Source organism: Pelecanus crispus, chromosome 11 (genome assembly GCF_030463565.1).
Source record: "Pelecanus crispus isolate bPelCri1 chromosome 11, bPelCri1.pri, whole genome shotgun sequence".
Taxonomy (NCBI): Eukaryota; Metazoa; Chordata; class Aves; order Pelecaniformes; family Pelecanidae; genus Pelecanus; species Pelecanus crispus.
Genome location: NC_134653.1, coordinates 5,899,711 through 5,913,058, shown reverse-complemented (window position 1 = coordinate 5,913,058; position 13,348 = coordinate 5,899,711). Strand labels below are relative to the sequence as shown.

Here is a 13,348-nt window from a genome sequence, read left to right as displayed (position 1 = left end):
CCACAGCACGGCAGGGAGGTACCCAGGCACTTCAGTGCTTACTTCCACTGTAACATCAAGCCCACCCCCCCCGTGCTTTCCGGCAGAGCCCAGTATGCCAATGGTCGCCACCACAGCAGGTATTGGTGGGAACCCACTCGAGCAGGGAGCACTCCAGAAAGAAACCCAGCTTTTTGTCTTTTCTCTTAAACTGAAGGAATGGGAAGAATGGGTCATGGAGAAAAGTCACTTGAAAAAGTTGAAGGGCTTTGCTGGAGAAACAAGGTTGGTTTGTAAAAAGAAGCTTTTGACTGGAGGTACTCAGATGATGCCAGTGAATCACATGAGAAAATGTTTGACAAGAGGAACTGATACCCCTGCCTGAGGTGGTTTTTTTTTTTTTTATTTTATTTCTCTCCCTTCTCGAGAAAGAGCAGGGTAACAAATACAGCCCAGGTGGAGACTGTTTGTCACTGAATGGTGAATGCCCTTGATTTCAGCAGGAAAGTCTTCATCCATTTTAGTCTATGTGAAAGAAGAAAGTAAATATTTTTGGTCAGCCTTATGTGAAATGAAAGACAGATCAGCAGTGGAACCACATTGGGGGGGAGGGGGGGAATGTGATCAGCGTATAAAGCTCCGCTGCATTAGAATGCATTTGCTTTAAGCATGTGACTGCTTGTTCCCTTATAGTTTTATGTATGTGTATTTATAGATCTTCAGAGACAAACAACTTCTACAAACTAATTACAGTGTGTTGCCCAGAGCACAAGGTACACATTATTCTATGCAGTGAAATGCACGGATACTCTCATGGATACCTAAAATCTGCTGCAATTTCACAGCTGCTCCACAAGCAAATAGATCTGTTGCAAACAGACTACTACACAGGCGAGGGTCGAAGGTAGCAATTGGAAATCTCCATGCACCCAAGCCCTTGCCAGGCACTGCCCAGCCTCGCTAAAGCTGACCTGTCATTACACACAGAAAACAATAGAATGGAGGTGTTTAAGTCAACAGTTTTAGTAGGGTATTAACAGAACAAGAGAAGAGAGTGAAGAAACGTGCCAGGCCTCTTTGAACGTATTTTGTCCAGGTAGTTACCTTCCAAATATTCAAGCTAATAAATACAGTTAACTTCTTTCTTTTCTCCCCCATGCACTTTATTTGTAACCCACACAATTTACTGCTAAGGAACCTTTAGGGCTTAAAATACTGGACTAGACTACTAAGTTGATCAGTGGTTCGATATAATTAGAATGAATCTGCTTTTGCATCCATTGACACAACTCACAAATGCCAAGTCGTCTCTAGCAACAAATGACAAATCTATATGCTGTGTACAGCTGATAGAGAGGACGGGGGCATTGATTATAATGAGTTCATTGATTCAAACAAGTTCAAAGTCACCAGAGAACTCAAGATGGGGAGTCTCTAACAAAAAGAAATGCCATACTCTTTTCACATTGGTTCCCCTCTTATGGAACGGCTTTGGAGTGGAAGCTAAATTAAGCCCACTGGAGACAGGAGCCATCCTTCACCAGCAAGGGTAATGGACTGGACTGTGATCGTACAGCAATGTACATCAGAAATAACCCACTGGTCTCACCGGAGTTACAGCTGCGAAGAGCTGACCTGAGAGGAGGAGTGAGTCAGCCACTTTGGGGCTTTGCCAGAATCTCAGAAAAACTCACAACAGCTCCCAAGCCTGCTATGGCTGCCCAAACCTGCTCTGCCCACTGCACATCAGAGTCCCAGGGCAGGGTAAATTTAGCATAGCTGTCTCAGCACAACCCCCCTGCTCCTGCTGCAGCACGAGTCACACGGCTGCAGTGATGCTCTGACTGTCCCAGGCCCAAGAACTGGCGTAAGTTCAGGAAACCCTGAAGCTTTTCCAGATTATGGTGGTGACAAGATGGATCAGCTCCTTGGGAGTGTGAAGGTGGAGGAGTTCCTCCAGCTGTGCATCTACTTACAGCAGCTCACGTGCTTTCCCCACCTAAACTTTTCTCCCTGCTGAGTACACGGAGGACAGCGCTCAGACTCCCTGCCAGTGCCTCCCCACGGGGAATGCATGCTCCTGCGTGGGCCCAACAGAGCTGCATCCTTGACCCGCTGTGTGCTGGCTGGCACCCAACCAAACGGGTACTTTGCTTTCTTAGCTGTCTTCCCATGCATATCCCAACATGCCTGCTGTGTCCCAGCTGCCACAGTTTGACCTGAAGGGCGATTTTGAAGACATAGCTGCATTTCCTCCACCGTGCTTGCCCAGCAGATAGGTGGGATGGGGTCTGTTCACTTTACAGAGATGAAACAAAGTGAGGGCTTGTCTCAGATGAGCAGTGGCTGGATTGGTGCTACCAGGATGGACTGTCCGGGTGCTGCTTGTGTTTGGTGAGCTGGGAGCACATCCCAGCTCAATGTGAGGGGGGGACACTGGCACCGGTGAAATTGTTTCCCACTGGCTTTGCTGGGAGGTGCTGGTTGGACTGCCCTTGAAAAGCACTGGATAAAACCCACCATCATTGCTGCTTATCCCTTGTGCCCCTCACACTTTTTGATTGATGGCATGGAGACGGGAGGACCTTGGGGTAAGGGAGGCTCCCCGAGCCCTTGCCTGTGTCCCTGTGCTGCGCACACTCCTTCTCCCTCCCAGGGACCCTGCTGCTGCTGCAGCCCGGGACGGTCTGTGTGAGCATTTCTAGTGCTTGATATAAACAGGAGTAATCCTGAAACCTGTCTCTCTGCATCTCTCTTGCCATCAGGAGAGAGTAATAGCATCACCGTTTGCTAACTTGTATTGCACAAAAAAAGGTGCCCGTCCTTCTCTGGGACATCTGCTTACAAATCTCTAACCCAGCAACAAAAGTCCCCCGGTCTGGGGGACCTCTGAGCTGGCTTTGCCGCTCCCTCTGCCGGTGGCTGCTCCGTCCCCGGGGCACCGCTGCTCCAGCACCGCAGTTTCGGGGGGGACACGAGCTATTTCTGGCACCGTGGTCCAGGTCCTCGGCATAGCTCCAGCGTGGCGTTCGCTGATGTCAGCGCATTGACGCGGCTGTGAATCCAGGAGGAGATAAGAGGCCACCGCTGCGCACAGTCAAAGGCAATACACAGAAGATGCCAAGAGCACTTCAGATTCTTTGAAAATAAAATCACAAAACAAATAAAACACATCTGGGAATTGATGTTTGTTGTTTGTAATTACTTTTACGTGAGTGAAACCCTTTTTTCTCCTGCTATTCTCCCCTCTCAATCAAAGAATGAAACATTTAAACTATTTCAAATGTCCTTCGGAGGATTTTAAATGGAGAATGTGTGCATTTTTATGCCTGAGAATATTCTCTGATGTCTGTTTTCATAAACAGGTATGTGCCAAATTCTTTATCTTTCATCATTTTTACTGGAAGCCTCTTAGATTGAGTGCTCTGGAAATGTAGTGGCTGAAATAAAAAGACAATTTAGTACAGAAGAATTTGTCCGATACGACGTTCACTCACTCAAGAACAATGGAACGCCATTTTGGCATTAGTGTGATTGAAAAATCTGTCTTTCAGATATCTTTGCTTTTGGTTTGTGCAGAAGTGCAGGCAAGTAGCAGGCTGGGGAACGCAGGGCTGAACGTGCTTCTGCAGGGACCCTGCTTAAAAACAGGACCACACCAAGTGAATTTGCCCCTATCTCATTAAAAGGAGGGTCACTAAATGGAAATGCACTGCACAAGAAAGTGGGATTTTTTTTTTTTTTTTTTTAAGGAGAAATCAGTGCTGTGGATCCCTGATTCATTGCCAAAATTTATGCACAAGGTTTTGCAGTGACACTGAGCACCGACTAAGGCAAGTCTTTGAGAAGTTAAGAGAAACCAGGACAACCACCTCACGCTGCCTGCACCCAGCCCTTCTCCCCTGAGCTATGACCCCAGATCAGTTGAAGCGATGGTGGGATTTCCTCCGTGTCCATATTTTGTGAGGTGGTCCCACCCTCTTGATCAGTGCAGGCACCACCAGCTCTGGGGCGAAATAATTAGAACCAGACTGAAAGCAAAGCCCAAATCAAGCAGATTTGGTAATTGAGGAAATCTTGTGATCTGACCAGGTTTGTGGGGCTCCATTTCATCCTGTTATAACTCTAGTGGTCTAAGCAGTTTGCCACTGATACTACTGAGAAGGGAGGCAGGTAAAACAATATTAAGAGCAGGGGGTGCTAAGGCAGTCAGTCCTCTATCCTTCTACCTGAACGCTGCCAGATTTGCATAACAATATTCCTTCCCTGGTGCTTCATACCCAGGTGCAACAGCCTAATAACGGGCTTTTTAGATGACAAAGCTTTCTCTGTTCCATCAGCTGATTGCCATCTGGGGGAAGTCTCTGACAAAGGCTTTAAATTTGCCACTGTTTGCCTCTTCCCAGCTGCAGAGGCTTGCGGAGGGGAAATGCAGGGAGGCAGGAAGGAAAGGCTCTGAGAAAAGCACTCTCAGGGCCCAGATCTGCTATCGTCAGGGAGAGGTAAAGATTTTAGAGAATACAATAGGAGGGAGTTTGCGTCTCTGAGCAAGATGATTTACTCTTGGCCTAGGTGATGCTTTGCAGGTAGCTGTCACAAAGCGGATACGCCTGGAATCAGGTTGCGGTAAGAATTAGAACTTGAGCACATTTGCAACAAGGGCTTGGTGATCAAGTGTTATGTGTTTAAAAATAAGCTTTCCTATATTTTGTACTTCTAATCAGAAAATCATTAGGACTTCTGCTCTGTGTATTCAAGAGGGGATCAGCTGGGAGGCAAGGAGAGATGTAATCCTGGGTCTGAGTGCTCTCCAGCAGCCTGCTCTAGTGTTTTGACAAAATAAGGGAAAAAACCCTACTCTGCGAGCTGTTATTTATTTTGGGCAGCTTTTTAGAAGGAATCTCTGCAACTAGTCATAGAAAGTCAGGCAGGCAGAGGCTTTGAGAGGTTGTTAAACTCTGTCAGGATCAGTTGCAAACTTTTTCGCTCTAGTAATAATGCCTCACCTCTCTCTGTGCAGTGACTCATCTGGAAAGACTCGGGCAATTTACTGGAAGTACAATCACTGCCCCCTCATCACCACAGACCATGTCTGTCTTTCTGCTTCCAGTGTGCGTTCACAGCACAGAGCAACTTCAGGAAATGAAAGCTGACAATAGCTGGAGTTTAGCGCAAAGGCGGAGGTTAGAAGGTGAAATAGCTGCATCTCAGTTTTACTCCCAGTTTTTGAAAGCAGCAAGCTTTTGTGTGATAAATCACACGGTAATTGCTAAGCCTTTCTTTGGACAGGTGGTGTATCAAGGAAGGGGAAGAAAATGAAGGGATGTTGGTGGCTCTTTGGTCTTTGGGCTGGAGCACAAAACAAGCTAGAAAAATGCTGATTAGTAACTGAGACCATGGCAATGACATCTGTGTGCAGATGGATGGAAAACTCCTTGGGCTAATGAGCTGCTCAGCAGCCTTGGTCCCTCATTTAGGACAAGGGGCTGGCTTGTCTGTGTGACCTGGGCTGTGCTGCAGGCTGTAGAGGTGTTCAGCATGGATCCTGTTAGCACATTAAGGCTCGGGGCAACATCTGATAGATCCTGAAAAACCCCAGCCAAACAGGCTGCATGGCCAGGCCACAAGCTGCAGGGTGAGAGCACCAGGCTGGAGGCAAAAGCACCCGGTTCCCTCCTTCCTTTTCTGCTCTGCTGCTTTCCTCCACATGCCTTTGTTTCCTCACCTGCATGAGGGTGTTATGATACTTCCTTCTCTTTATAGTTTACTTGGATGCCTATGGTTTTAAAGTGCTTTATAAGATCCGGACAGCCTTACAGCAGTGTGATGGTGCAGAGAAAGCATCCTGATCTCCACAGGCTGTTGCCTTGTGCTCTGCTAAAGTCGGAGATTTGGCTAGCTATGTTCATATAGCTTCAAGGAATGACGTGATAGATTGCATCTAGCTTTGGCAAGAGGGTCTTGAACAGACTGCAGAACTGGAGGGCCAGCAAATTTGGGCATCAGGCTAATTTCTGTTACCCTTTCCTTAAGCAGCAGTGATCTACAGTAACACAGCTGCCAAATAAAGTGATACCATCAGCTTCTAATTTTTCAACCTCTAGAGCAGATCCTTTCTTTCAAAAAATAATCCCTCTCCAGCCCACATTTAATGTCTGCAGCTGGTACCTGCCACCATGCTTGCAAGATCAGGGCTGGGAGGTGTCTGAGCTGGCTCCGGATGGAGATGCTGTGAGTTAAAATGGCTTTATAAAGCTCTCTTTAAATGCAATAAATGAAACATGCCTCTGCTTTCCAGCAGACTCCTTTCTAGCTGCAATCTGGGGCTGCCTGGCGCCTCAGAAATGCCTCTCCCAGCCAGGACTGAGAGTTACTCCTCCTTTCCTCTTGTTTTCTTTTCTCACACCCTTCAGAAAAAGGCTGAACATTTGCCCTTTATGTTCCTCAGTCCTGCCAGCAAACACCTGTGACTCCTGAGCATTTAAGGAGTTTGACAGCCCATGATGTTGAATAAGCAGCTTCTTAGATAAGGGCTCAGAGATGTAAGGAAGAAAGTCATTGCTGATAAGGTCTGCACTTCTAGCAGCTATTTCTGTGGCAATGCGTTGGGAAAACTGAGGCCTTGGAGGATGTGGGAAATTAGAGATGCCATAGGCATGGGTCCAGGATCACTGAGCTGCTGAGATCAACACAGAGGTGAGTAGCTCTGCAGCGGTGCGGCTGTTGTCCATCAGAAGCTGTTCATGGGGGCACTGAAATGGGAGGAGAAAGGGAATTGTTGGTTAAAAGGTTAACGACTGCCCTCCTCCTCCCTTTCTTCACCAGAGCTGCCTTCTAGCTATAAGTAGCTAAACCTCCAGCATCAAAGGGTTTTGGGGGCTTTTTGATTTTTTTCTGGGTTTTTTTTTGGTAGAGGGATGGTCATGTTAAAAAAAGGCATTGAGTCAGAAAATGAGTATGAGGCAGATGCAACCGGCATGATTTTCTCCTTTTTTTTTGTGCTTTCCTAGACGTCTTTCCCACTGCATTGGCAACAAGTCCTTGGCCTTTTTCATGCTGCCTTTCCTATCTCAAGGCAGGACCCAGTGTCTGATATTCAGGTGTCCCTTGCTAAGGCTGGCAGAGACAGTGTCGCTCAGTTGTCTCCAGGCTGCTGCTCTGTTGATGAGACGTGACTGTTGCTGACGTGGGAGCCATTTACTCACCAGCCTGTGAGGAAATTGCCCGTGCTTGCTGCTGGGGTATGTGATGATTGCCAGCGGTGTCCGCGACACCAAGGAGAGCTCTGATCATGCATTGGCAGATGTTCTGCAGGAGATCTGCAGCGCTATGACACTGCCAGAGGGGACCTTGGCCCCGGGAGTCCTGGCACAGCTCAAGCACGAAGGATTATGAGCCTGATTTTCCCCTCATTGATCTGGGGACAAGCCAGAGCATTTCACTGAACTTTGCAGATCCAACCCAAATGAGGAGAATCAGTGGGAAAGGGAGAGCCCACGTGGGAGGCCACCACCTCTCCTGGCTTTGCCTCCTGACAGACACCTCTCTCTCAGGTGTCCCTCCCCAGTTCATGTAAGCTTTAAGGGCAGCAGCTGCTGCTTTATATGCAGATCCTGCCTAGGACGGTCCTGATTACTCATGGTAGTTGAGTTCCAGCTCTCTCTGGAAGCATTTCAGCCCGGCTCCTGTGCTGCACTTGGCCCCAGCAAAAATATTGAGCTTGGTCTTTAGGCTGCGCTGTGAAACACTGGTCCCTCCCAGAGCTGCACCCCAGCTGCCTCTGCTCCTTCCCCTTCAAAAGGCCTCCAGCTCTCCGAAGTATACCCCTGGGTAAGAACTCATCTCCATCAGTTCCCTTCCCAGTTCTAAACCCCACGTCATGGATAGGAAAGCTGGTTAAAATTTCAACAAAGGATTGGTTTGTTCCCTTTGATCACCTGAATACCGGCACGCAATGCCTCTGTGCAAGTCTAATGCGCCAACCCCCCTACTGAGCTTCTGAGAATTTAATTGATTGTCATAACTGTGGGGCTTCATTTTCCTCTAGAGTTTCTCCTTAAGGGGCAGATGAGGGTCACAGACTTGGAGGGCATCTCTCATTCCCCATAAAACTGTGCAAAACAGCTATAAACAGCTAGCCCTGGAGTTTTCCTCCCAGAGATGCTCTGCAGCTCCCCAGACCTCTCTTGCTCTGAAGACCCCTTCACCCTTGGGAGCGTTTTGGCTGGAGGAAGCAGCAGATAAAATCCTGAAGCCAGCAGCAATGCTGTGGATGTGTCAGGAGATTGGACTGTCTCGGTGCAGATGGTAATGGAGTGAGATCAGCCGCTGGCAGAAGCTGGGGGGAACGTGTTCAGGAGTCAGGGCATAATCTCTGCCGCTGCCTGACTTTTTGTGGCATGTCTTTATTTATTTGTATTTGAAATATTTTTGCCCTCTTTGTCTGTGGTCCTTTGTGCTCGCTTCTGGAGAACAATGAAATTGTGGTGTGTTTCTGCAGCAGTGGCTATCGATGGAGTTTGTGGCCATATAAGTACAAAGTATTACCCTTACAAATCATTTCACCACTTTTCCTCTGTGAAAAATGATCTGTCTCTATCAACCCCCAAAGAAGCACAAATAAAAAGAACAATTTCTTTCAAATGCAGTTCAGCATTATCAGATATATGCCACAGAGATCCCAGCGGGCCTGATTTTGTCTGTGTTTGTGCCTGGTTTAGTGAAGGGATGGCCATGAGAGTAAGGTTTGTTGAATCCCTGAGTTACATCACGACAACCAGAGCCAACCCTCTTGTCCCGGTGGTGATGGATTTATTCAAGGCCAGAGGAAATCTCACCATCTCCAGCCTTCCTGACTTGCAACCAAGACTGTGGACTTTCCAAACTGTATTTTCTGTTCTTTCTGGAGGGAGGAGGTACCGTGTGGGACCATTTTGTGTTCTTGTTGCGCTCTTTGCCACATGAACAGGATGGTTTCCAGTTATTTTTCTTTATGGCCTGGAAAAACATTATAAACTTTTTAGCAGATTCATAAATGTCAACTTTGTGGCATCCTGTGTTGTGGTTGGCTACGCGGCCACCTCTTCCTCATAAGTCCTTGAGACTATAAATAGAGGGAAGAGTTGGGAATGGCCAATTTAAGCATTGAGAAAAGGCTGGAGCAAAGCTGTGACCTTCAGAGATCCCACCCACAGGCAAGGACTGACTTCTTACCAAATGATTTCTCCTTGATGGAAAGGACTGACAAGGCAGGATCATCTTTGCCTTTTGCATCAGGAATGTGGTCTGTCTTATGTCTGAGGAACAAAGGAGTGATTTGGGGGCAGCAGTAATTGCATTTTTGGAGTGAGTTCCTGTTCAGATTTAATAGTGCGACATTACGCTTCTTATGACGCGTGTAATTAAAACAAAGTAAAAATAACATCTTTTAGCCTGCTGTGGCCTGGTCAAGGAGACGGAGATATGTTGCGCTCCAAGGAAGAGGGTGGAAAAGAGAAGAGGGTGCAAGGGACAAGTGGACTGTTTTGATTTTGAAAGACAATGGAAACAGAGGAGAGAAGGAAGCAAGAATGCAGAGTAAAGAGAAAAAACAGAGACCATCCACAGGAATAATGGCACTTTGTTCATTCTGAACTTATCGTAATTTCTAGACCCTGATTTCCTCAGACCCTTTTGTTTGGAATCCAGCTGCATTTCTGGTGCATGATGAAGGGACCACGTGCTTTTATGTGTCTCTAAGCTTCTACCCTTTTCTGACCCACTACATCACTCTTAGGGTCTGTCTAACAAGCCTGGAGTTGATGGGACTCAGGCCAAGCAAACATCTCTCAATTGGTGGAAGGAATCTCTGGAAATATCTTGGAAGTTGAATCTTATCACCCTGATTCACATACATAGGACCCTCATTTCATGTTACCCCTCAAAGCATTATTTTGCCAGTGCTGAAAACAAGCAACCCTCAGCCTGTGTCCTCCTGCCCAGTCACCAGCCCTTGCTCATACCATGTGCCTGGAGATTTGCAGGGAATGAATAACTCGATTGATCTGCCCAGTGATGGACATCTCATCAGGAATTTCCTTGTTTGATTTTATTGGCAAATACAGTAGCATTTTTACCCAGCTCCTGGAAAGAAATGTGCCTTTCCATCCCTAACATCCACACCCATTACATCCTTTACCACATGGCCAGCTGAGGACTAGCACTAATTCACACCCTGATCTTGGGCAAACACAATTTCTAGGGTAACATTCACGTGTCCGGACTACTTGAGGTAGACCTGATCTGTCAGGCTGTCCAACAGCAAAGATGATAAGACCTACAAATCCCATTGTGCACCCTAAGGCATAGGGGCAGAAGGTCTTTGATGATCTGGGCTACAGTTAGTGACATGGCTAGGTCCTGCCTTAGTGGCATGCGATGGGAATTACCATCCTTTCCACTACAAGGACACATGCATAGCCATCTCCCCGGCTGGTGGTCACATGTGTTGGATGGAGAAGGGGAGGAGATGGTCTCCAGCTGGATCAAGAGCTTAAGTGGAATGGGCTGCGAGACTGTCCCAACTCCAGTCTCTAGTAAAGGCCTCGTTTGGTGATTTCCACTGAAGAAATGGCAATATCATTGAGAATCTGCAGCTTGGTGATGGATGAAAGCTGCTTCTGCCGATGCTTGTACTGCAAGATCTTGTTTTCGTCGATGAAAATGTGGAAATAGTCCCGGTCAGAGTAGATTTCAACCTAAAAGAGACACTGTGTTAGGTTCACCACGTGGCCACACATCCTCACTGGACTTGCTGCCATCATGTCAGTGAGTGCCCGGATCTGGGCACAGGCAACTACAACCCGCTTCAAATCCTGCCAAAGCTGACACACACACCGCTCACCCTCATTTTGGACAAAAGGAGGAAATAACTGAGTTGTTCACTTCATGATAGCACAAATTGGTGGTAATGCAAAGCCTAAAGTGAAAACAAATGCAACATCCAGGAATTATTGCTGGAGCTCTGCATGCCTGTGCCAGAGTTGGGTGTAAATCAGCAGCAAATCAAGGGACAATAGAGATACTAACAGGGGACAGAGCCAGAGAGGGGATGTTACTGGGTATGGTGCTGGCAGGAAAGGCATGGCTAGATCCATGAGGAAGACCCCAGTACTGTCTGGGTCACTCCTGTCCCACCCGAGGAGACCCATGGGGTGACACAGGGTTACCTGGAATGGCTCCTTTGCTTTGAAGGGGAAGGTGTTATTAACCTCTTCCTTCCCCCAGTGGCTGGCGAGGAAGGAGTTGCAGACAATTCTGGAGCTGGAGAAGCGGGGGTTAAAATGGAGAGCGATTTGGTCTCCAGGGTCACAGAGCAAATTAATTTCAAACCTAAGACAGTGAGAGAAAGAAGTGATGGAGAGCTGTGGAGTGATGGTGCTGGCTCTTGCGAGCCAGGAGAGTTGCAAGCAGAGCATGTCCTTACATGCTTGTACGGGAACTGGTCTCGCCCTTGACCACGATGCTCCAACCAGGACACATCCCCTCTGGGTACAGGGCCTCGAACTGCCGGCAAGGAGGTGATCATGAAGCATGGCAAGGTGGGAGAGGTGCACGGCCTCGCTCATCCCTTACACTTCTCCATCTTTCTCACCCTCTTATTTGTCTTCTCCTTTCTTTCCACTTAACATGCAGGCACACTCTCTGCCCCTGCCTTTTTCTCACTCCTAAATAATCTCAGGGGCTCTAAATTGATAAGAAATGAAGTTGCTACAACATCCAGTTGATGAGGTGGGATTTGCTCCCCCAAGGTCTTTTCTAAAGAGCTGGGTGGGATCACAGAGCAAAAATTAAAGAACAACTTCAATGCCTCCATTGTCACATTGACACAAAGACGCTCTGCTCCTCTCCCTGCCTGGGCAATACAAAATCCAAAGCAGAAATCTCTGTGATGCTTTGAAGCAGGGTGTGAAAGACAAGGACTGGTCAAGGAATGGGTGTAATGTGGCATCCAGCCTGCCCTCATCCAGCGTTACATGGGTGACTCTTCCCACGAGCTCCTGCCTGATCCCCCATTCCACCTGCTCCCCCCATCACCAAGGTTAAACTTGCATAAAATGAGCTGGAAAGTGTTCCTTTTTGAATAATTCATGGTTTTATTAAATAACTCATTTTAATAAGAACTGCTTGCCATTTCACCCCACATTTTTTAGCACTCTAATGATCTTGCATTTCTGAGCATCCTCATCTCCCAGACTTATTGCTTACACTGGGAAAATCTCTCCAGCCTTGGCATCTCCACTGCTAGCTGCATGCCTGCCTGTCCTGCCCTACAGCTCAGGACTTTCATTCCCCTGTTTCTTTCTCTGCCATGATTTCCCATTTCCAATACATTTTGGGGATATGCACATTTTGGGGCAGGAGCTGAGACATGGCGAAGGCCAACCTCATGCACTTCTGCCCAACTACTTTTGGAGGGTGGCTTTAGGAACCTGCACGTGGTCATTCAAAGGCTCTGACCACACCAGTGTTCAACCCTGTGAAACGCAGAGAGCTGATGGAGCTAATGATACAGTTTCAAACACCAAGTGGTGATGGCAGCACCCAGGTTCACCTTGCCTTGACCCTTAACTTGTCATCATTACAACCACCCCAGCAAAAGACACACCACATGCACAGGAAAGGGCAGTTCCCTCTTTGCTGCTGGCTGTCCCAGCGGAGACGGATAGCGAAGCACAGGTCTCCTTTGCTAAAGCATGGGTTGTGTTTTGGTCTCAGCTTAAACCCTCCAAGACAGAAGTGCTGCCATCAGGGCAGCATTATCTCAGACCAGCCCCGGTAGAACCGAGGTGAAAAAAATCTGTCCTATTGCCCTTTATTGAAAGCCATGAAGCTCACAGCTTTGCAATAGCCTGGACTGGACTGAAATAGAAGAGCAGCACTGCAAATAGCATCCCCACATCCTTCAGGATTTCTGGCTCTGCTCTGCCTTTCTTGCCGTTGTTTGTGCCGCTTTCCTTTATCCACTGCCTGACCCCGTGCCGTCACCCCTCAGACAGACCAGGCTGTGCTGGATCCTGTCCCCAGTGCTTACCCGCAATGCCATCCCGCTCGCCTGCCCCTGTGCCGCAGACCCGCCTGGGTGCGCGGTCAGAGGGGTCTATATAGGAGCCGCTGGCCAGCAGCCCACGTGCAAGGGGATTAGCAGTGACAGAGGCCTGAGGTCTCCTTTTCAGAGCAGGCTGTCGAGCATGGCTGGGAGATGGGGAGCAGCAAATCCCACTGCCTGCCCGGTGGGGTTAGCCCGCTCATGCGTGCAGGGCTAATCCAGCCCTGCTGCTGCCCGCACAAAGGCAGTGACGGCCAGGCAGCACTGAGCTGTGACGTGATG

At 48.1% G+C, this 13,348-nt stretch overlaps 1 protein-coding gene across 1 annotated transcript; it reads right to left on the bottom strand.

Annotated features, from left to right (window-relative positions):
* Nucleotides 1-10,550: 10,550 nt before the first annotated feature.
* GRIFIN (galectin-related inter-fiber protein) lies at nt 10,551-13,063 on the bottom strand. Its single transcript, XM_009489929.2, has 4 exons — nt 13,052-13,063; nt 11,444-11,523; nt 11,187-11,349; nt 10,551-10,715 (listed from the first exon to the last, which is right to left on the bottom strand). The coding sequence occupies exons 1-4, from the start codon at nt 13,061-13,063 to the stop codon at nt 10,551-10,553; spliced, it is 420 nt and encodes a 139-aa protein (XP_009488204.1).
* Between the last annotated feature and the right edge of the window lie 285 nt (nt 13,064-13,348).